This window comes from Cricetulus griseus, assembly GCF_003668045.3.
Source record: "Cricetulus griseus strain 17A/GY chromosome 1 unlocalized genomic scaffold, alternate assembly CriGri-PICRH-1.0 chr1_1, whole genome shotgun sequence".
NCBI lineage: Eukaryota > Metazoa > Chordata > Mammalia > Rodentia > Cricetidae > Cricetulus > Cricetulus griseus.
The window spans coordinates 172,435,471-172,460,299 of NW_023276807.1; the positions used below are offsets into that span (position 1 = coordinate 172,435,471).

The 24,829-nt window shown below is 38.6% G+C and overlaps 1 protein-coding gene across 10 annotated transcripts in view; it reads left to right on the forward strand.

Moving 5' to 3' along the window:
* The window catches only part of Slc4a7 (solute carrier family 4 member 7), a 92,219-nt gene that overhangs the window by 23,152 nt on the left and 44,238 nt on the right, over positions 1-24,829 (forward strand). For 2 of the 10 annotated variants that reach the window (XM_027389363.2, XM_027389368.2), the window contains exons 2-7: positions 3,576-3,657; positions 7,801-7,947; positions 18,425-18,563; positions 19,259-19,419; positions 21,606-21,794; positions 24,411-24,806. In XM_027389363.2, the coding sequence (XP_027245164.1) occupies positions 3,576-3,657; positions 7,801-7,947; positions 18,425-18,563; positions 19,259-19,419; positions 21,606-21,794; positions 24,411-24,806 (1,114 nt within the window). The remainder of the gene's footprint in view (positions 1-3,575; positions 3,658-7,800; positions 7,948-18,424; positions 18,564-19,258; positions 19,420-21,605; positions 21,795-24,410; positions 24,807-24,829) is intronic. The other 8 variants (XM_027389370.2, XM_027389364.2, XM_027389371.2 and 5 more) reach the window with 5 other exon arrangements.

The window sequence follows — 24,829 nt, forward strand, 5'->3', positions numbered from 1 at the left end:
TCTTCTTTTTGCTTATTACTAAACAGAAATAAACACACATGGAAACATACATTTGGCAAAAAAACTTGTTTAATTGATTTTAATGTGTATGTGATTTTATTTATAACTGTAAATTGCTTTTTCACTAAATAATATATCCTTGATCTTTCCTAACTATGTATTTAGATCTACTTTCAGGTTTGTTTGTTGGTTTTGTAGCCCAGGGTAGACTTGAACTCAGTTTGTATCCTAAAGTCCTTCCAAGAGTCTGTTTCTGCCTCCCAAGAGTTGGTTGGTATTAGAGATCTTTGCTACCCTAAAACCTACTTCTAGTTTTTAGGTTTTACCCCTGACCCCATCTCCGCCCATGTGTATGTCAAACCCAGAGCCTGTGCATGTTAGGTAAGTATCCCCCTACAAGAGCTACAATCCTAGCCTATGAGTTGTTTTCCCCAAACTGTTTAATGTATTTCTTAGTTTAAGAAATATAAATGGCCTGTTTTTGTTTCTTTTCTTTTTTTCTTTATAAGTAGAAATTCTAGGCCTGGTGTGGTACAGGAGGCAGAGGCAGTCAGGTCTTTTTGAAGTCAAGATCAGCCTACTCTATATAGAGTTCCAGGCCAACCAGGGTTACCTAGTGAGACCTTGTCTAACACAAAGAACTTATTACATTAAGAATGGAAGGGAATTTTAGAATATAGTCTCCCAGGAATAGGCTGAGTAGATCAGTAAGGGGTGTCCACCTTCATCATCTGAGGCATCTGTGTTTTGCAAGGTGGAAGTACTTCTCTCTGACAAATATTTTAAATGGTAGAGTATGTATATTTTAACTCAGTGTAGAAATAAAATAGGTGTTGTATAAATATAAAGTAAATGGAAGATACCGGACTAAGGGCAATTTTAGTGGAAGCTGATTAGCTTGTTAGTACATCTGAACGTGTAAATAGAGCTGTGTTGTTTGTTTGAAGCCAAGAGTTAGTTGTATTGTTTCTTATCCTGGCAGTTGTACAGGCTAAATGAAAGCTTGGATGAGAGCAGTTAATCCCTTTAGTGTGGACAGCATGTTTCCTCTTAGGACACAACCTTGGCCTCTTGGGTTTAGGAGAGAGCTTGTCAGTTGCAGGATTGTGCATATATGAACTCACAAAGACTGGCAGCATCCACAGGGTTGGTCTAAGTCAGATGGAGCCTCAGCACTGAGAGGGGGAAGTTGACACAAGCCCTAAACCTATCCCAGTATCTCCAATTGATAACCTCTCACAAAGGAAAAATAAATTTTCTCCAGTGAAGTCTTACTGAGTATACAAACCACTATTAAGGACAGATCCCATGCCCAGCAGTCGATGACTAACACAAAACAAACTCAATGGCATTTCTGGAAGATCTTTGTCTCATAATGCTCAACCCTGCTGTGTTTGGAAGGCTTTGTTTCCTTGGTGTACTCCATCCCTTTTGGCTCTTATACACTTTCTGCCTCCTTTTGCGGTGTTTCCTGAGCCCTGAAAGGAGGCATTTGATGGAGACTTCCCTCTTAGGACTGAGTGTTCTGACGTCTCTCACTCTACACCCAGTCTAGCTGTGGGTCTCTGTATTTGTTCCCATCTGCTGCAAGAACAATGATGGCTGAACAAGGCACTGATCTATGAATATAGCAGAATATCATTAGGAGCTATTTTATTCCTTTAGCAGAACAGTGGTATTTGGATTTCACCTAGATCCCTGTCCTCTCAGGTTCTTGTCTACTCAAGCAGTGTCACACATGGATTCCATCTTATGTAGGGTCTTAAATCCTATCAGATATTACTTGATTACTCCTACAAGCTTTGTGCCACAATTACTCCAGTGCATCTTGTAAGCAGTTCACTGTTGTCAATGGAAGGGTTTATGACTGGGGTGGTGTTTCCCATTCTCCTCTGGTAGCATGCAGAGTACCTTCCAGTATCATGAACCCTATAGTAGAGATGAAGACTCTTAGGCACCAGCTCAACTTCTCCCTGTTCAATAAGGTGTGCAAGTGCTGTCTTCAACAATGGGGCCTTACCATCAGTTTGTGGGGAGCAACCAAAAACCTTGGCAATATGCTGGGTTGTGTGAGGATGTCCTTGGGTCCCCTTTGGCCAAAAACTCAGTTAGATTTTACCCTTTCCTGCAACTGGAAGTTTCATTTAGTGATGAGATGTTCTATTGGGATTTGTAGTTTCTCACTTGAGCTGTTTTAGGACCTAGTTCTGTTTCTGACTTTGGCCCTATTACTCAGGAAGTCTGGAGAACTTATACTAACGGACAAACTGGTCTTTTTTTTCCCTCAGTTCCTGTTGAAGTGTAGAGCCCTACCAAGTTATTTAACTTCCTTGAATTATTCCTGAGTGTACATGATGAGAATTTAGGGAGATCTAATAAACAACTTGTTAATTTATTATGGGTATATGGAAAAGCCTTACATTGTAGGCCAGTGCTGATAAAGGTTATGCAAACCTTTCCCAGCACAACAGCCTATGCAGGGTCCAGAGAGCTGTATAGGTTCTGCTCAAACCTATAACTAGGCTTTGAGAGATGGGGCTATGCTGCCTGTTTGCATATGTTGATAGAGTTATGCAAATACATTTGTACTGTGTAGATGATGGCTTTTAAAGTTGGTAGGACTTGAGAAAGGAAGCATAAACTACAAGCTTCTTTTAAAATGGTACAAGCTATTTTGTATAAAAATGCTTATGGAATATATTTTTGTAGAGCTGGGGATGGGAACAGTATGAAACTTGCACTTGATTTCCCTAGAGGTTACAACTTTGGCTTTTCCTTTGTAGGGGAATTAAACATTCTAACTTTGACTATATTTCACTACATTACTTACAAGTAATAATGGTACTACATGTTGAGCTAATCACTTTTCAAAAAAGATTTATTTATTTATTTATATATATAGTGTTCTGCCTGCATGTATGCCTGCACGTCAGAGGAGGGCACTAGATCTCATTACCAATGGTTGTGAGCCACCATGTAGTTGTTGGGAATTGAACTCAGGACCTTTGGAAGAGGAGCCAGTGCTGTTAACCACTGAGCCATATCTCCAGCCCCATCACTACTTATTCTTGACAATTTTGTGTTTATCTGTAGTGCATGGCACTAATTGTTTTCCTTTATGATTTTGGAGCAAATGTCAAAACAAGCATTCCATTCTGACATACATTTTTTGTTTGTTTTGTTCAAGATAGGGTTTCTCTGTGTAGCTTTGGAGCCTATCCTGGCACTCGCTCTATAGACCAGGCTGGCCTCAAACTCACAGAAATCCACCTTCTTCTGCCTCCCAAGGGCTGGGATTAAAGGTGGGCTCAGCGCCTGGCTCAGGGTGTATTTTATTGAGGATAAATTTAGTATTTTTTTTTTTAAAAATGGTTTACAGCACTTTGCTGATTTCATTCTTACCATGAGAATTATAATTGTAGATTTAAAAAGTTCCTATAAACACTTTTGAAAAGATGCAGTTGCTCTCAAACCTTTACTTTGTGAGAAGGTATCTGCTTTTGGTTCTTTGAAATAATCTAGAAGAGGTCTTCATGTGCATTGGTTGATAGTAAAGGAGAATGCCTTGTTTCTAGGGTCCTGATGAAGAAGCCGTTGTAGATCTTGGCAAAACTAGCTCAACCGTGAACACCAAGTTTGAAAAAGAAGAACTAGAAAGTAAGTTCATTTAAAATAATTTCTTATGTTTAGCAGAGAAATGACTAACTGATGTCTGTCAGTGTTTTCTTAAGTTTTCCTTACTGCTTCTGGAAATATTGTTTGGTTAGTGTTTGTTTATAAGACTACTGAATACTTGTGTAGTACAATGAATAATAATGTAGAAGATACTCTTATCTATGGTCAAACTGTCTCCTGATTATTTATTCTTTGTTGAATTGTTGGCATAGATAGATTTCAGAAAGTCTTTCCTACTTCATTGATACTTGTTATGACTTGGGAAAATGATAGTTAATGATTACAAAATGTTTTCCTTTCTCACACTTTTGATAGATTGGCCAGTGTACCAGATTTCAAGTCCCACAGTGTCACTAGTTGTCATCAGTTGCTCATTTCATGGTGCTACAGTAACTACCACTTAGAATAGTGGATCAAATGAGATGGGAAGAAATCCTGTTAGTGTTTTTTTTTTTTTTCTTCCTTTTATTTTTAGAGTTATAGAATGTCAGTGTACATAGTACAGAACATTTCTGTGTGTACCTTACAGAGATTCATCTAATGTTAAGAATATTTATTGTGAAATCATACCATTTGTGAAAATACAGAAGTTAACAAAGGATAACTAGAATATGGTTTACTTATAGTTTCCTAAACTACAGCTTATATTTGGAATCCACTGGTTTTTCTACTAATGGCCTTTTCTGTTCCAAGGACCCAGTTGACACAGTGTAAAATCTGTAGCACCTTTAGTCATGTCTCCCTGGTCTCCTATAATCTATGTGGGTATGGGTTTCTCATTCTGACCTAGTTTTCTTTCTTTTTTTATTTTTATTTTTATTATTTTATTTATTTATTTATTTTGTTTTTCAAGACAGGGTTTCTCTGTGGCTTTGGAGGCTGTCCTGGAACTAGCTGTTGTAGACCAGGCTGGTCTCAAACTCACAGAGATCTGCCTGCCTCTGCCTCCAGAGTGCTGGGACTAAAGGTGTACGCCACCATCGCCCAGCCTCTGACCTAGTTTTCATGGCAGTGACAGTACAGGAGTACTGAGTAGGTTTGCACTTTGTACAGTGGTCCTCTGTTTGCAGTAAGTACCCATCTCTGTGCAATATGTCTGTGGGTATGATACCATGTGTTATTGGTGAGTTACTGTGGAGCATTTGGCTAAACTGGTGTTCATGGGAATGTTTTCATAGATATTTTAGGGACTTATGTTAAAATATACCAGTCCTATATCAACTCTTAATCTGTTGCTGTTAAGAAAGAGATGGAGTCCTCTGCATTTTATCCTGAATTTTCTGCCTCTGCCTCCTGAGTGCTAGACTTACCTCTGCATGAGCCTGATTAAAATTGACTTAAAAGTCTATTAAGAATGCCATATGTAATGTATAACAAGATACTAAAGACAAATGCAGAAGAAACAGTAAGACCATCTTCAGATCCACGAGTTTTAGTATATTGTTACTTTTTCTAGCCTTTCTGCAATGAACTCATAGAATTTATTTTTACCTTGGTATGTTAGTGCTAGTTGGACCCATGGGATTGATTGTAGTCTTAGGATACAGTGATGGGAGTTGACTCTTTAAGTTACAGTTTCATTAAAATACAATTGAAAGTCAATTGAGTTCACTTAGAGTTACTACTTTAGTGAGATATAATTCACAGCACAGTAAACCACTTGAATGTATTCAGTTCAGTGTTTACATGTTATTGCCATACAACTTTCAAAGTTTTAGTTCCAAAACATACCTGTCATCCCTGAAGAAACCATAAATAATTAAGTTTTAATTGTGTAATTTCTAGTATCATTTTTCTAATAATTGAGTTTTAATTTCTGTAGAGATGTATCAAGTTATTAGTATGCTAGGTAGATTGCTTAGGGACCAGGAGATATTTTCACAGGTGTTTTTCCATAAGTCTGGTCACTTTTACTTTAAAAATCGCCCAGTTACTTAATGTGTCTGTCTTTTTTAGACAAGGCCTTGCTGTGTAGCTCATTTTGCCCAGGAACTCACCATATAGCCCAGGTCTGATGGTTAGTCTTCATTGTCAACTTACTAGAGTTAGAATCACTTGGATCCACACCTTTGAGCATGTCTGTGAAGGTATTTCTAGAGCGTTTTAGCCGAAGAAAAAACCTACCTCTAATGTGAGTGATACTGTCCCATGGCCTGGAATCCCAGACTGAAAGTAAGGGAAAAAGGAAAAACAGCAGGGTGGCAAGGAAAAAGGAGAATGCTGGCAGAGTTTTTGAATCCTGTCTTTGCTTCCTGATCTCTCAAGATCTGAGTAAGAGTCTGATGTGTCTGCTGTCATGCCTTACTGGATCTGATGGACTTATATACCCCTCAGACTAAGGTGAAATCAGTTCTCCTTTTTAAAGTTGCTGGTCATGTATTGGATCTCAGCTCCAAAAAGGTAACATGAGAAAAATAGCTAATATACCAGGCTGGCCTTGAACTTACAGTCCAGCTTCAGACTCCCAAGTGCTGGGATGATAGGCTGTGCCACCAGGCCCAGGTACATTTACTTGATTGACATGAATATTTTGACAGTTGACACATAACAACAGTATTGGCTTGGAAATTAAAATTTTATGGAGTCAGCAGATTTGCAAGTAGGGAATAGATATGCTTAGCATCAAATGTAGTTGATAAGGACCAAGTGCACTTTTAAATTTCATCTAAGAGGCCAGGCATGGTGGTACATTACTGTAATCCCCACTTGTAGGCAAAGGCAGGAGGGTTCTGGGTTTAGTGCTAGACTAGCAAGACCCTGTCTCAAAAGCTAAAATGAGGACAGAAAAATCTCATCTAATGATAAAGAGTTTCTTTTGAAGGATTTATTTCCTGACTACCTTAGGAATTTTTTTTTTTGTGAATAGAGTACCATTAGCCTAATATTTCAGCATATTATTTCTTTATTTATATGTAAAGGCAAAAAGCAACTCTTTGTCAAGAGGCTCCCTCCCCAAAATTGCCTGTTTTTTGAATTTGTAGTCACATCTCTTTGTATTTAACAAAACAATACAACTTCAATAGTGAACTGTTTAAACTATTTGAAGAAATCAGTTGTTGCCTTAGTAGTAGACACAGTGTTGCTAACTCTGTATAACTATAAAAGAAATAGTCCATTTCTTTTAGTGGACAAAGTGTAAATTACCTTTTGTGTTGCTTTGGAGGATTAGAATACAAAGGATAATATTTTCTTATTCTAAAAGCACACAGTAATGGTGTTATAAAATCTTATCTGCTACTCTGTATATATATTTTAAAGATATATTTGGCTCTTTATGTGTTTTGCCTTTATGTATGTATATGCATCATGTGTATACTGGTGCCTACAGAAGTTAGAAGAGGTTTTGAATCCCCTAGAACTGGAGTTGCAGATGGTTTTGAGCTGCCATGTAGGTACTGGGAATAAACCTGGAAACTCTGGAAGAGAAACAAGTACTTTTGACCACTGAATCATCTTTCCAACCCTAACTGATGTTTTAAAATTATTTATTTTTGAATTTTGTTCTAATTCTAATTTTAAAAAAAATCTTTGAAACAATGAAAAAATAGTGAACAAACATTTATTTAAATGTTAGTATATTATGATATATGAGTTACTTAATAACCCTTACGATATATATTAAGATTGTCTACTAACTGAATGTACGTAGAATAGATGTGTATATATGTCTGTTTGTGTGTGTGTGTATGTGCATACATAAACACTTAGGTATTTTTGTTTATATGTTTTGTAAGTATATAGCTTGTTTTGTTTGCTTCTTATCTCTTTAAAGCCCAGGTTTACCATGAAATCTAAATCTTCCTGCCTTAACTTCCTGAATTCTGGGATTATAGGTATATATGTTACCACTCCCTTTTAAGGTAGAATAAACTTATCTCTATATTGTATGGTAAATCTAGCTTTTCTTTATTGACCTAAGATGACAAACTGATACTTACAGCAGTGGCTAGGTTAATTATCAGTAGTACAAAGCTCTACCATAACATGTAGCACTTTAAATAACTGAAGACCACCATTGTTGATGTCATGAGTTTACATGTAATTCTTTGTTTCTAAAGTGTGATGTGCTTTCTTGAATGTCATACTTTGGCAAAACCAGTAATATACTTTCCAAACTTTTAACAGGCCACCGAGCTGTGTATGTCGGTGTTCATGTACCATTTAGTAAAGAGAGTCGTCGGCGACACAAGCATCGAGGGCATAAGCATCACCACCGGAGAAGAAAAGACAAAGACTCAGATAAAGAAGATGGACGGGAATCTCCTTCTTATGGTAGGAAGAAGTTGCTCTCCACTGATGCCTTAAACTTATTTCTAAGAAATATGTTTTTCACTTCATTCCTTTGTTAACTGTGTATCTGCAGTAATTTGGGCACATTGGGAGGAGGCCAATAAGGCATCTCTGAGTAGCCCAGCTGGCTTCAGACTTTTTAGTCTTCTGAATGCAGGCACTATAGGTGTGTGCTACCATGCCCCACCAAATTGTTTTTTCTCATCTTTTTGTCTCGTCTCATCTCTTCCTCCCCTCCTCTTCTGTTCCCTGTCCTCTTCATCTTATCTCTTCACTGTCCCTTCCTGACCCTTTTCCTTTCCTTCCCTCTGCTCTTCCATTCCTTCTTTCTGCCTGCTGGATAATTAAATCCAGGGCCTCATTTATTCGAGGTAAGCATACTACCACTGGACTATTTCCTCATCCCATAGGCGCTGCAGCTGCTGCTGCTGCTGCTTCTTCTTCTTCTTCTTCTTCTTCTTCTTCTTCTTCTTCTTCTTCTTCTTCTTCTTCTTCTTCTTCTTCTTCTTCTTCTTCTCCTCCTTCCTCCTCCTCCTCCTCCTCCTCCTCTTCCTCCTCCTCTCTTCCTCCTCCTCTTCTTCCCTCTCTCCTCCTCCTCCTCCTCCTCCTCCTCCTCCTCCTCCTCCTCCTCCTCCTCCTATAAGAAGAGTATTGGCCAGTAGTGTAAGATTTCATTGATATAAATGGGGGTAGTGGGACCCTTGTTTTCTTTTTAAGACTTTGAATAAAAAAAATTGGTTCTTGTTATTCAACTTTCAAGTTAATGTTTTATATCCTTTTACTCTGCCATATACTTCACTACTTGACTACACATTAGGCAGACATCTGTAGTACCAAAGCTCCTGGAGAGAGAGCACTGTACCTTTTACTTTGAGTTCTTTGCTCTTTTGAGACAGGGTTTCACTCTGTAGCCCTTTTGGGCTTGAAACTTACTTACTATGTAGACAAGCATGGCTTTGAACTTGCAGCTGTCTTCCTTCCTTCTTCTGACTCCCAGTGCTAAGATTACAGATGTGTGTCATCATACCTGACTTTCTTGTTTCTTATTAAGCTATGTTTTTGGCTAGAAGATTTTAATCCCTTGATTACCTGGTTACCTAAGGAAGAAATAGTGGTCTGATTTGTCAGTATTGTATATTTAGAAGGACAAGAGTTTTTCTTTCCTTCCTTCCTTCCTTCCTTCCTTCCTTCCTTCCTTCCTTCCTTCCTTCCTACCTTCCTTCCTTCCTTTCCCCCTTTTCTTCCTTCTGTTTTGTTTTTTGAGATGGGGGGGGGGTTCTCTCTATGTAGTCTTGACTATTCTGGTACTCATTATGTATGTAGATCAGGCTGACCTTGAATTTACAAAAATCCTCCTGTATATGCTTCCCAAGAATTGGGATTAAAGATGTGCACCACCACATCTGGCTTTAGAAGGTCAGGTTTTTATGTTATTTAAAAGCACAGTGCCAATGGAATTTAGAAAGCAAAAGGTATTTATAAATGGGCAGAGGACAGAGAAACATATATTTCCACTGTATAAAGACAGAGTTGAGTGATCCTGAGATTCAGTGTATTCCAAGGAAGACTTAGATGACATGTGAGATATCACTGGTGTCTAGTGAGTGCGTTTTGAGAAGGCTGCATGAGCTGTAGCATTGTCTTTGAAGCCTAGGCTGGCCTGGGGCTCACTATAAGTCTGGCTGTCCTTGAGCTTGTGCCAGTCCTCCTGGCATCTGGGATTACAGCTGTGTCCCAGCCACATCTGTCTTGAACTTTAGGTTCTTGTGTGCTATACTAAAAAAGTATGAAGTATGGATGAAAACTGCTGTGTATATGCTCATGAAGCCAATACTGATGGCTTGCTGAATATTGATATGCACTCTTTAATCTCTCAGCTTCCCCCTGCTTTTTTTGTTGTTTCTAGGAATTGAACCCACTAATTTTTTTATTTATTTAAATTAGAAACAAGCTTCTTTTACATGTCAATCTCAGTTCCCTCTCCCTCCCCTCATACCCTTACCCCCACTGGCCCCTCATCTTAACCCCTTTCTGCTCCCCAGGGAGAGTGAGGCCTTCTATGGGGGAAATCTTCAAAATCTGTCATATCATTTGGAACAGGACCTAGACCCTCCCCAGTGTGTCTAGGTTGAGAGAGTATCCCTCTATGTGGAGAGGGCTCCCAAAGTTCATTTGTGTACTAGGGGTAAATACTGATACACTACCAGTGGCCCCATAGATTGTCCAGATATCCAAACTGACATCCTCCTTCAGGGGTCTGGAACAGTCCTATGCTGATTTCCCAGTTATCAGTCTGGGGTCCATGAACAACCCCTTGTTCAGGTCAGCTGTTTATGTGGGTTTCTCCAGCCTGGTCTTGACCCTTTTGCTCATCACTCCTCCCTCTCTGCAACTGGATTCCAAAGTTCAGCTCAGTGTTTAGCTGTGGCTGTCTGCGTCACTAGGATGGCATATAAGGTAGTCATCAATTTCGTTATTAGAGAAGGACTTTTAAAGTAGCCTCTCCACTATTGCTTAGATTGTTAGTTGGGGTCAACCTTGTAGGTCTCTGGACATTTGCTAGTGCCAGATTTCTCTTTAAACCTATAATGGCTCCCTCTATGATGGTATCTCTTTTATTGCTCTCCTCTATTCTTCACCTGACTAGATCTTCCTGCTTCTTCATGTCCTTCTTCCCCTCCTTTTTCCCCTTCTCTTTCTTCTAACTCCCTCTCCCCTCCCCTCCCCCCATGCTCCCAATTAGCTTAGAAGATCTTGTCCCTTTCCCCTTCTCTTGGGGATCATGTGTGTCTCTCTTAGGTTCCTCCTTGTTTCCTTCTCTGGTGGTGTGGATTGTAGGTTGCTGCTACTTTACTCTAGATCTAAAATCCATATTCATTTTTGTTTTTGTTGCGACTGGGTTACCTCACTCAGGATGGTTTCTTCTAGTTCCATCCATTTGCCTGCGAATTTCAAGATTCCTTGTTTGTTTCCACTGAGTAGTACTCCATTGTGTAAATGTACCACATTTTCTCCACTCATTCCTCAGTTGAGGGGCATCTAGGTTGCTTCTACTTTCTGGCTATTACAAATAATGCTGCTATGAACATGGTTGAACATATGTCCTTGTCCTATGAATGTGCATATTTTGGTTATATGCCTAAGAGTGGAATTGCTGGATCTTGTGGCAGACTGATTCCCATTTTCCTGAGGAACCACCATCCTGATTTCCAAAGTGGCTGTACAAGTTGGCACTCCCACCAGCTGTGGAGGAGTGTTCCCCTTTCTCCATATCTCCTGCAGCATAAACTGTCATTGGTGTTTTCATTTTAGCCATTCTGACAGGAGTTAGATGGTATCTCAGAGTTGTTTTGATTTGCATTTCCCTGATGGCTAAGGATGTTGAGCACTTTCTCAAGTGTCTTTCAGCCATTTTAGATTCCTCTAGTGATAATTGTCTATTTAGTTCTGTACCCCACTTTTTAATTGGATTAGTTGGTGTTTTGGAGACTAGCTTCTTGAGTTCTTTTTATATTTTGTAAATCATCCCTCTGTTAGATGTAGGGTTGGTGAATATCTTTTCCTATTCTGTGGGCTGCCATTTTGTCTTGATTGTGTCCTTTGCCTTACAGAAGCTTCTCAGTTTCAGAAGGTCCCATTTATTAATTGTTGTTTTCAGTGTCTGTGCTACTGGTGTTATATTCAGGAAGTGGTCTCCTGTACCAATTCATTCCAGGGTACCATCTACCTTCTCTTCTAAGAGGTTCAGTGTAGCTGGATTTATTTTGCGGTCTTTCACCCATTTAGACTTAAGTTTTATGCATGGCAATAAACATGGATCTACCTGCAGTCTTCTACATGCCAGCATCCAGTTATGCCAGCACCATTTGTTGAAGATGCTTTCTTTTTTCCACTGTATAACTTTAGCTTCTTTGTCAAAAATCAGGTGTTCGTAGGTGTGTGGGTTAATATCAGGGTTTTCAGTTTGATTCCATTGGTCTACCTGTCCATTTTTGTGCCATTACCAAGCTGTTTTCAGGACTATAGCTCTGTAATAGAGCTTGAAGCCAGGGATGGTGATGCCTCCAGAAGTTCTTTTATTGTACAGGGTTGTTTTGGCTATCCTGGGTCTTTGTTTTTCTATATAAAATTGAGAATTGTTCTTTCAATGTCTGTGAAGAATTGTGGGATTTTGATGGGGATTGCATTACATCTGTAGATTGCTTTTGGTAAAATTGTTATTTTTACTATGTTTATCCTACCTATCCAAGAACATGGGATATCCTTCCATTTTTCTGGCATCTTCTTAATTTCTTTCATTCTTTCTTTCTTTTTTTTAGGTTTTATTTATTTTGTATAGTCTTCTGCCTGCATGCCAGCAGAGGGCACCAGATCTCATTTAAGGTCGTTGTGAGCCACCACGAGGTTGCTGGGAATTGAACTCGGGACCTCTGGAAGAACAGTCAGTGCTCTTAACCGCTGAGCCATCTCTCCAGCCCAATTTCTTTCTTTAAAGACTCAAAATTCTTATGATACAGGTCTTTTACTTTTTCGGTTAGCGTTACACCAAGGTATTTTTTATGTTGTTTTTGGCAATTGTAAAGGGTGATGTTCCTCTGATTTCTTTCTCAGTGTGTTTATCATCTGTATATTGTAGGGCTATTGATTTTTTTTTTTTTTTGAGTTAGTCTTGTATCTTGCCACTTTGCTGAAGGTGTTTTTCAGCTGTAGGAGTTCCCTGGTAGAGTTTTTCAGGTCATTTATGAAGACTATCATATCATCTGCAAATAGTGAGAGTTTGACTTCTTCCTTTCTAATTTGTGTCCCCTTGCTCTCCTTTAGTTGTCTTATTGCTCTAGCTAGAGCTTCAAGGACAATATTGAAGAGGTATGGAGAGAGTGGACAGCATTGTCTTGTTCCTGATTTTAGGGGAATCACTTTGAGTTTCTGTCCATTTAGTTTGATGTTGGCTGTTGATTTGCTGTATATTGCTTTTATTTTGTTTAGGTATGTTTTTGTTATCCCTAAACCTGTATCATGAAGGGGTGTTGTCAAAGGCTTTTGCAGCATCTAGTGAGATGTTCATGTGGTTTTCTTTCTTAGTCTGTTTATATGGTGGATTACATTGATGGATTTTTGTATGTTGAACCATCCTTGCATCCCTGGGAAGCAAGGTTATTGCATACAACTAAACAAGAAGGCACATTTGGCTAAGCTGGGTAGGAGCAGTATCTTGTAGGGGAGCAGGTTTTGATGGTGAACTTCTGGAGATGGCAGAAGGCTACAGTGGGTATTTTCTGCATACTTTCAACATTGGCACTCAGCTTTGCCACTCTCCTGGGGCTGAGGCATTAGGGTGCTTGATGTGACTTTGCTACTGTCAATAATACACACTCACTCACCCCCTATATAACCCTGTATTAATCATGCCACTGTTGCAATAGTGAGTCTATCTTTCCTGGTAGATGCATATTACAGCATTCAGCATCCAATATGGGTAAGGTAGCTAGGAGAGAGAGAAGGGGAGAGAGGGGGGAGGGAGGAGGGAGGGAGGTAGAGAGAGAGAGGGAGAGGGAGAGGGAGAGAGAGAGAGAGAGAGAGAGAGAGAGAGAGAGAGAGAGAGAGAGAGAGAGAGAGAGGTTCCTGGTCAGTTCAAGATTGATTTCACTATGTCCCATAATCAAAGATTGTGGTGTCTTCAGTGATAAAATTTTCTGTTCTAGTTATGGTGGATAGCCAAGAGTAGTTACAGTAGCCTGTCTTGTTTGGGTACTCCTGAGGCTTTCTGGCCAATAACTTTAAAGGGAGATAATTTATGCATTATCTACTCATGCAGGGAAACTGTTGAAGCTTTTTAAAATATATACATACATATATGTATTATATGTTTGTATATAAATATGTATATATTATCTTAAAACTAGGTGTCTTCTTAAGACTTCCTCATACATCCTTAGTTTTGTTTAGCTCACTCCCCATTCTACTTTTTTTTCCCATTCTCTGCTTCTATTCAATAATTCTATTCAAGCTATTTGTTCTTTCATAAACATGCCTTTTCTTGTATCCTCTTACTGGGTTGCAAGGTCATAGGTTTCCATGTAGTATTTTTTACACTCTGTTCATCTTAGTTGACCCTTCTCTAGCTCCCTGCTTCCTCATGCCCAATCTGACTCCCTACTTCCCACTTCCAACGTTCTTCCTCTCAGCTTCCATATTGCCTATACTATCCCCTCTCTCTTAATTTGCCTTCCCTCTGCTGTACCACAATAGCCTATCTCTGGTTAGTTGGCTTCTGCATTTATTCCAAGATAAACATATCTCCACTTCCCCCAAAATTTTTGAAGCTAGGCTTCATACATAAGTGAGAGCATGTGGCATTTGTTTTTCTGGATCTGGATGACATTGCTCAATATAGTATTTTCCAGTTCTATCCTTTTACTTGAAAATTTAATTTTTTCTTTATAGCTGAATAATATTCCTTACCCATATATTTTTCTTACCCATTCATCTGTTAATGGACATCAAGGTTCATTTACTACTTATTGTGACTAGACAAGCAATGAACAAAGATGGCAAGCATCTCTCTAGCATAATATAGAGTATTTTGAGTATATACCCAGGAGTGGTATTCTGGGTCACATAGTAGTTTTGTTTTTAATTTTAGTTTTATTTTTTTGGAGAAAACTCTAGATTGACTTTCAAAGTGGTTGCACTAGTTTATTTCTATTTTATTTTCATTAGCAGTGTATGAGGGTTCCCCTAGAGCAAAATCCTTGTGTGTGTGTGTGAGAGAGAGAGAGAGAGAGAGAGAGAGAGAGAGAGAGAGAGAGAGAGAGAGAGAGAAGTTTTATAGCTTTTTTGTTTTGCAGTTAGTTCTTATCCACATTGTCTGTAGGATTTTGAATGTGGGACATAGGTTACCAAAGTATAGAGCTTTTTTAGTGAGTCCTCTATTGTAGAATATTATTTGAACTGTGTAAAAGTGTGTTATATTTGTTTTTCTGTGCAATATTACTTTAACTGTATAAAGTTGTGTTACTTTTGTTTATGCTGCATTTGTTTCATTAGATGTGTTTAATAAAGATGTGTTGTATTTGTTTCACCTTTCCTGCCTAAGGCATCTGATTGTTCTAATAAAAAGCTGAATGGCCAATAGCTAGGCAGGAGAGAGGTAGGTGAAGCTGTCAGTCAGCTATCATCCAGCCAGACATAGAGACAACAAAAAGTATAAAAAGTAGAAAGCCCCAAGATAAATGGTAGATAAAGAGAAACAGGTTAAGTTCAAAAGAGCCTAAGGTAGGCCAGGCATTCATAAGTAATTAATCTCTGAGTCATGACTTGGGAGTTCATTGGTGGCCCAAAGGAAAAACCCTGGTACAGTCCTCCTCCTTACTATGTTTTCTGTACAAATGTACACAGTTTTCCTTGGCTCAGATAGCTGTGTTGAGCCTGGCATCAATGTACATCTACAGACCCCATGTCCTTCATGGCACGTTTCTGTATTTGAGTGCCTGAGGGACAGGCGTTTCAAAACCCACTTCATTGAAGCACTTGTGTATTCTTGTGAATACACACATTGGCATTGTATTCTTGGGTCATCAAGTTGTTGATGGCAAAACGACCCTTCTTTTTCTCCCTTCTCTTTTTCCAGACCTCAGCAAGAAAGTGCATCCATGCTTTTTGTTGTTGCTTTGTTTGTTGGTTGAATCTTCTGTAGCACAGACTGAGTTCAAACTCTGCTGCATAGCAGATTCTGGTCTTCTTAAACTTCTGATTCTCCTGCTTCCACTTCCTTAGTGGTGGGTGTGCTTACAGGTAGGCACTGCCACATCCAGCTTTCCTTTCTCTGTTCAAAAAGGAGATCAGCAGTTGTACACACTCATGGGCTATGGAGATATCCCAGTGGATGAAATACCAGCTGTTCAAGCAGGAGGACCTGAGTTTGATTTCCAGCACCCACATAAGAGCTGGGTGATGGCACATGTTTACAGCCTCAGTGCTGCTAACAATTGTACATAGTTTGTCAATAACATGATATGTATGTTGTGCAGTGATTCCTAAATTATGTTAATTAAGGTGTTTGTGTGTGAAGGTTTAGGGTATACTCACTCTTTGAGCAAGTTGCAGTTATACCATACATTAATTTTAACTCACCTTGTATTTGTATTTTGAAACTGTTCTCCAGTTGGACAGAACTTGCAAAATGATAGTTTGGTCTCTGGATAACACAAAGCACAGGCTCTGAATTGTGAGAAGAGGCAAGAAGGATTAAGTGTCTAGTGCTTGCCTGAACTGACTGCTCAGGAACTGTTTTCTGGTGTGGTAACACAAGGTGGGGCCTGGCCAACTCTCAGGAATCTGGGTTAAAGAAGAATCCAAAAGCAGTGAAGTGTTTCAGTCTTGTTGATAGTGAGAACAGTATAGGGAATAGAGGTAGAGTCTTGCACAACATAGGTATGACTAATAACACAGGTTTCATATAGGGCAGGACTGTGTAATCCAGATTTTACCAAAAATTGTCAGGTGAAAGTAATGTAGTGCTTAGAGACTTAGGCCATTTTGATCCTTGTGTGTTAGAAAGAAGGAAAGGGAGTCAGTGATACCATGTTCACTCAAGAGACTAAAGGAAAAGGTAAAGCACATTAAGCTCAAGGAAAGGAACAGAAACCAAAAATGGAAAGATGGCTCAGTGAAGAGAGCTTGTTGCTCTTTTAGAGGAAATGCATTTAATTCCCACCACTCACCTCAGGCAGCTCACAACTGCCTGTATTACCTGTAAATCCAGCTACAAGGGATCCATCCGCACCTTTTTCTGGCCTCCGCAGGCACTATATACATGCACATAAACACCACATAGGTGCGCATGTGAGTGCTTGTGCGTGCGCATGTGCGCACGCGCCCCCCCCCCCACACACAATTAAAAACTGGGCATGGTGATGCATACCTTTTATTACCAGCCCTGAGAGAAAGAGAAATGTGGATCTCTGTGACTTTGTGTCTTCATCTCTCTCTGCTTTATTGTTCCAAGGCAGGTTTTGTCAGCTCTCAGGGTTGTTCTGTCTCTTTCCTAGTCCTGTGCTGGGGTTATTGGTATGAATGGCTGTGCCTGGCTTTTTATGTGGGCACTTGGGATTTGATCTGAGGGTCTCATGCTTGCTCTGCAAGTTTTTGTCTGAATTTTCCCCAGCCCTTATGTCCATGTTCTGCCTTTGCAACACATGTGATCTGTACACCTCATGCTTAAGAACTACTCGATTGTGCTTAAAAACAATCTCAATGTTTTAAGTAAATTTACAATTTTTGTTTGGGGCCACATTCACAGATGTCCTTGGCCACATGTCTTATCACCCTTATACAGCATTGTCCTATAACACCTAACCAGTGGGGGAGGGAGGTAGAAGGAAGGGGAGTCGAGTGTACATGACACACACACACATGTACTGCAATGAAGGAAGAAAAGTCTCTGCAGATGTGGGCCATAACGTAGTAAATCTCAACAGTCTGCAAAACTATAAGAGTAAGTGAATTGGTCACAGTAGAAAATCAACCCTTTCTCACTAGTAGCAATGAATACTTGAAGTGGAAATTAAAAATACTGCTTACAGTAGCACTAAAAACAGTTCTTAAGTAATAAATCCATTAAAAACCATGTAACATGCAGGAGCAGTTGACCATAGTAATATTGCTTTGGCCTCTGGCATTCATTCAGCACAACACCTGTAGAAATTTTTCACATTTTTTTTTATATCAACTCTCCCAGTTCTTATATTTTCATTTTTCTGGAGGGTTCCTGCTGGACCTTCCTCCTTTGGTCTCCATATCACTTAATTTTCTGTTTTCTTCATTTTTCATTCTGTGTCATTTCCTTGTGTCTGCCATTTCTTTTCACATCTCTTTTTAACTGTCCTCTTCAAGGGTTTTGTTTGTTGCATCCATAGGGTACTGGAGGATTGTTTACATAGGTGTCAATTTCAGTGTGAACTCATTTCTCATTTACAGCAGGGTGGTTTTCTACTATTGAAGAGGTAGTATCTATTCTACTAGTGTGTCCTGCAGTGGCTCTGGCGGAAACCCCATCTGACAGTTGCATATCTCTAAAGTGGCAGGAAAGCTGACTTGCATTTGTTGACAGCTTGAAGTTTCATATCCGTTTCTAAAATCTGAAGACTTCCTCTTCTTTTTATTCATTAACTTACCTCTCTTAACCATTTTATCTAATACTTCCATCTATACTATATGGCTTGAATATATATGCTATATTTAGTTTGGATTTTGGAAGTAAGATTTGTATAATCCTGTCTTGACTGGAACTTCCTGTGTGGACTACGCTGGCCTAGAACTTGAAATGATCTTCTTGCCTCAGTTGTCTGAGGCCTAGAATTGTAATTGTGAACCACCACACCACACCAAAATCTATTTTATGTGACAGAAGTGTTTCAGTTTCAAAGCTTACCCTAAAGGTATGTTCTGTTTTTGTAAGACACACCGTCACAGAGGGTGCAATTCATCCTTGGGACTGAGGACGATGATGAGGAGCATATTCCCCACGACCTCTTCACAGAGATGGATGAGCTCTGCTACAGAGATGGAGAAGAGTATGAATGGAAGGAGACTGCCAGGTAACATTGTTCACTCTCAGTTTCATGAATTGAAATTACAAGACAGAGTTGGTGATTTGTTTCTTCGTTTACTTATTTATTGAGGTAGGGTCTTGTTTTATAACACTGGCTGGTCTGGAATTTAGGATGTAGCCCAGGCTGGTCACAGACTTGTAGCAGTTCTCCTCTTTCTACCTACATAGTGCTGGGATTGTAAGAATGAGTCACCTTTCTGGTGCTTTAAATTTGAGGATTTACTTGTTAATAACTGGAAATTTTCTTTTGTTCTTTGCTCACAATTTATTTCCTTGAATGTGCTCATTTAGTATATTATAAAATGGTTTGTATGGCTGGTATTCAGATGTCTTTGAACACATTTGAAGCTGAAATCTTACACTGTGAAATGCTGCAGTTTTTGTTTTGTAGTCTTATTACTTTAAATATAAATTTCATTTGTCAACAATGGGACAAACTATGATGACCTATTTTTATATTGTTAAACTGCAAGAGTGCTGTGTGATGTAGGTGTCAGGTTTTGATGGCTACAGACAATATATATACCATTGGCCGAGTTTGTGGAAATGTATCTGAGGCAGTATTTTGTTCCAGTAGAGTGATTTCTTTTTTTTTTTTTTAATCAAGTTTATGTTGATGGCATTAAAATAAACAAATGGAATATCCATTGTTTTTTCAGTTTTTCTATATTATTCATTTAGGTGGCTGAAATTTGAAGAGGATGTTGAAGATGGTGGTGACCGATGGAGTAAACCCTATGTGGCAACTCTCTCCTTGCACAGTCTCTTTGAATTGAGAAGTTGTATCCTAAATGGAACAGTCATGCTGGATATGAGAGCAAGCACTCTTGATGAAATAGCAGGTTATATAGTAAACTGACTTTTACGTTTAAGATAATTAAACTGAGATAATAAGGTGTGATTTTAAGATATTCATTTAACAGCTATATATGGGAATTATTTTTTCAGGAGCAATGTAGGTTCGTGTAGAGACTAATGGGTTAAATTAGAAGTATGACCATGGCCATCAGCACATATGTGGTCTGCCCTCTGGGAGTTCAGAGGAAAGCCTTTCATAGTGAAAGTCCAGTGAGAATATTAAATATCTGCCTCTCAAATCAGAGCACATGGACATAAGAAGCAGGTATATAAGAGAAAAGACAGTGTTTATGGAGGAGTGTGAGTAAGAAGGAAATTCCATTGAGGTGTAGACAGTGGGACTTGGGAAAGATAGAGGGCTGAGAGTTTAGCTCTGTGTGCACAGTGCTCACCTAGCATGTATGAGGCCCTAGACTAATTTCTCCCCTTGCCCAAAAAAGGAATAGATTATGGTACTCCTTGAGTTTCTGGGCTGAAGCACTGATTTTATATGGTGAGCATTGGGGCAGTTATGATGATTAAGTTGGGAAAGGAGTGATCCTGACATGCTTTCAGAAGATTATCCTGGTCAGAAAATGCAGGGTGACTGAAATGAGATGATGATTGAAACAAGAAGTCCAGCTATATTGCCTTGGAGTTGTGTACGTTAGTGAGGCAAATGTTAGATATAGTGGTGGATGGACTTGAAGGGTTATACAGAGGGAGAGAGGAAAAGTGCAGAAAGTTGTGAGTATTTGACGACTTTGGTCTACAGATGCTCAACACTAAAATCATGTCTGTTTTATATAAGCACAATACTGGGTAGTCATTGAAGATTGCTCACACAGAAAACAACTGATTGAGTATTTTGATTTGTTAAGAAAGACACAAACTTAACTGTAATTTTTGGGCTATAAATAATTTGAATTTTACTGATTTAGATTTGACTATGTGCTCCAAATCTTTAAATTGTCAAGTCCCATTCTTGTATGAATGACTGAAAAACTGAGTCAGAATTAGGAATATTGTGTATGGACAGATGAGTCTCCCTTTCATTTTGTAGCTGTCACAAAATAGAACTTTTATTTTTTAAAAAAGAGTATTAGTACTTACTCTTAGACAGTTTCATGCCTATAATGTATCTTGATAATTTCTACCACCATATCTACTCACTCAGTCCCCCTAATACACCTCCTCTGACTTCTTCCTTGTCTTTATTTTGTTATGGCCCACTGAATCTACTTGGTGCTGTCTGATGGGTGTGGGTGTGCTACCATTCTCCAGAGTATCTCAATGTGATACTTTGACAGAGTTCATCACTTGTGTGATGAACTGTGATTATGCTAGCATTAAGAATTACCAATTAGGTTGGCTTTTCCATTTTTCTTTTAGGGTAATTTTATTATGGGTTTGAAAATTTGACTTAATATGATCTCTAACAGGGTAGGGGAATTAATTCAGTGGTAGAACATTTGCTTAGTGCATACAAGGGTTCCATCCCTAACAGAAAAAAAGCAACAACAAAGAGAGCCACTCTACCAGATTCTTGGTGCCATTGTTTAAAAATCTGTTAAGGGCATTTGTTGTTCTTGCAAAGGACTTGGACTTGATTTCCAGTACTCACCTGGCAGCTCTCAACTGTCTGTGACTCCAGTTCCAGGGATCTGATGCCCTCTTCTAATTTCTACATGCTTCTGCAAGCACATGATGCACATCAGGAATGGACACAAATTTGTAAAATAAATAAATGCATTTTTAAAACTTTATCCATATTTTTGTACATTGAAAATAGCACCTTGAAAGTATGCACAGTAGTGCATAGGATGGCACTAGCATCAGTCCTTTCATTCTCGCATTCCTTTTATTTCTCGTCAGAATACTTTGTCTGAGATTTTTCTCGACTTTATTGTTCTGTACACTTCTTTACTGCCCTGCTTCTAGCACAGCACAAAGAATAGGAGGAAATCATTGGAAGACCGTGCCATTGAATATTTAGCTAAATAGAATGAACTACTTTTAGCTAGATTTACTATGTCCATTTGAGAAAGCTGCCTCTTTAAAAAATACTACTTAGTAAAATAAGGTCTTGCTAACTATATTTTTTGTTGGATTGATAATGTTCATGTTTATCTTTATGCATATGCTTAAATAGTTTTATGTAGTAAAAATAACCTTTTTTTTCATTGAATAGATATGGTGTTAGACAACATGATAGCCTCTGGCCAGTTAGATGACTCCATAAGGGAAAATGTCCGAGAAGCTCTCCTGAAGAGACATCATCATCAAAATGAGAAAAGATTCACCAGTCGGATTCCCCTGGTTCGATCTTTTGCAGATATAGGCAAGAAACATTCTGACCCTCACTTGCTTGAAAGGAATGGTGAGATAAGTTGTGGTGTCCAGTTTTTGCTAACATTTCTTTAATGGCATTGCAATATATTATAATTAATATATGCTTCAAGAAAAGTGTGGTATTTCCAGTTACCATTTTCATTTATTCTAAGTTATCACTTTTACAATGTTTCTTTTTTGTTTGCTTGGTTTTGTTTCTTTGAGAGAGTATCTAACATAGGCTGACCTGAAACACTGTGTAGTCTTTGCTGGCCTTGAACTTGGTTTCTCTTCTTTAGCCTCCCAAGTGCTAGAATTGTAGGCCTGTACCAACAAGACCAATGTGAGGTAGAAATCACTTGACTGAAGAAAAAAGCATTTACTGTTACTAAAATGTCACAAATTTTCCTTAAGCAATCTATAAGTCCAGTTACTATCACATCTGCTTTTTTGTTTTGATTTGAGGTTTCTTTTGTAAATTATTTTAAAAGCATAAATTATGATCTTTAATTTTAATGTTTTTAGTTCTAAATATGTTTGAACTTTATGGCTTATCAGATTTTTTGGAGATTTTTTTCCCTCCTAAATATACTAGAAGTACTTATCATAAACAAGTGTTTTGGGAGCTGGTTTTGGATATTTATATACTTTGTAGAAGGTTTCATGATAGGTCTGTCTTACACAAATTGCAGACAAGTTGGTTCTTTTAATCCATTGAAAAGGGCTCAGACCCAGTTGTACCCTCCCTTTCAGAGGATGGTGGCATATTATGTATTATGTAGGACTTGGGGGAAACAGTATTTTTGTTTTTTAAATTTTACTTTTATATTATGTATGCATGCTTTGCCTACATATATGTATGTGGACCAATTGAGTGCCTGGTGCCTCAGGAGGTCAGAAGAGGACATTGGATCCCCTGGAACTGGAGTTAAAGATGGTTGTGAGTCACCATGGGGTGCCAGAAGCAAACCCGGTTTCTTTGGAAGAGCAGCAGGACTCTTAACTGCTGAGCCATCTCTCTTTTCCTCCCCAACCTTAAATAGCCAGGAAGCTGTCAGTTTCTTAGGATTAAAGCACGTTGAACATTTGCGTTTCCTTATCGTATGGCTCTCACTTGACTTAAAACAGAGCTGTGATAGTAGAACCTGGGAAGACCAGATGCAGAAGCTGATGAGGGTCCTTACTGCCTCTAACTGTGTCATTACAGGAAGCTTAGGAGGATTGCAAGTTGTGAGAAATAGAGTATGGGACACAGTAGCTTTCTGCTCTTTTTCTGTCCCTGAATGGCTCTTAAGTGGTCATCTAAATCATCAGCCATATGTTCAAGGCCTTGACGTAATAGAAGTTGACAGCAGCAATTACTTGTAGCTCAGTCTAAGATATTTTAGTTGGTTACTAAGGAGTCTTCTAATCTGTTTAAAATTATGATGTGGTACGTTTAAGGGACCTAAGTTTAACTTAGAAGCAAGTTGTACATGTTTCTGCTTTCATTTATTGTGTATTTTCCAGTGGGTGAAGTAAATTTATTTACCTCAAGGGCTCTACTAAACTTTTACTCCCCACATGCAGTCAGTGTTTTCTCTTTACTCTTTGTAGTTTAATTTCTTTTCATAGAAGACAATGGCTGTTTTCTTTTGAATGCATTTTTATTATGTTAATTTTGTTATATTAATTATAATTAATAAGCTCTTTTGCATGTATCTCTTTAAAAACTAAGTGATAGCTGTTTATGTATTAACAGTTGTTTCTATTAATTTAATTTAGTTGCATTTATCACATTTATTTTTGTTCCATTTGGATCTCCTGATCATGTAGCTTAGACTCCTTAGGCCACAAGAGATTGTTTAGTTACATTTCTTATACAACTACCATTTTGTTTTTAAAAGCTACGGGAGAAAGAATATTTTTCTGTTAAGCCACACTTACTAGTAGTACCAGAATTTAAATATTAAGTATTCCTGTGCTTTTGAAATATTCTAGAGTTACTTTCCTGTTGCTCTTGGTAAAATGCTAAAATGCTTTGTTTTTATCTGGCTAATGCAACGATTGTAAATAGTTGATTAACTGACTGTACTATGGTAGAAGTAAGACGTGCTTTGGAATAATAATTTAATTTAATTTGGAATAATGATTTAATGATTTAATTGATGATGTTTTCTTTCCTTTTTTTTTTTTTTTTTTTTTTTTTTTTTTTGAGACAGGGCCTTACTGTGTAATCCTGGCTGGCTTGAAACTTGCTTTGTAGACCAGGCTAGTCTTGAAACTAAGAGATTCGCCACACCTGGCTATAATTCTATTGAAAAATAATTCTTATAATTTGTCTTATACTTTTAAACTTTGCTTAAGAGCACTGACCAGCCCCTGACAAACATTTAATTTCAGTTTTAAGTTAATTATTAGGTAATGCTAATGTGGAATCTTGTGAGAGATAATTGTCTATAAATGTTCATATTTAGGAAAAATATTTTTTAAATACACATGCAGTTACAGAACTGATTTCAGTTAACTAACTTTTTAGTGACACTATAACAGCTAAGAATCTGACTGACTTGATAACCCTCACAGAGGAATTTGAAGCTTGTGATTTGTGGTTTGAGTTGAGTTTTGTGTTTTCTATTTACTTAATGCAATGAATATCATTTTTTACTTACTTGTTTTATCTCAGGCGAAGGCCTGTCAGCCTCCCGCCACTCCTTGCGAACAGGTCTGTCTGCCTCAAATCTTTCCTTGAGAGGAGAATCGCCTTTATCTCTTCTTCTCAGTCATCTTCTTCCTTCTTCGAGAGCTGGAACCCCTGCAGGCTCGAGGTGTACCACCCCAGTGCCCACTCCCCAGAGCAGTCCTCCTTCCAGCCCTGGCTTAAGTCGCCTGGCCTCCAGAAGTTCCCAACAGAGTCAGCCTCAGGCCCCAGAGCTACTGGTGTCACCCAACAGGGATGATATTCCCAGAGTAGTAATTCATCCGCCTGAGGAAGACATAGAAGCACTCAAAGGCCAAGAGCAGAAGACTGAGGAAAATGTTGACTTCACTCCAGGCAACTGTGCAGAGTTCTCCACATGTGGTGCTTTCTGCCTCTGGGTCACT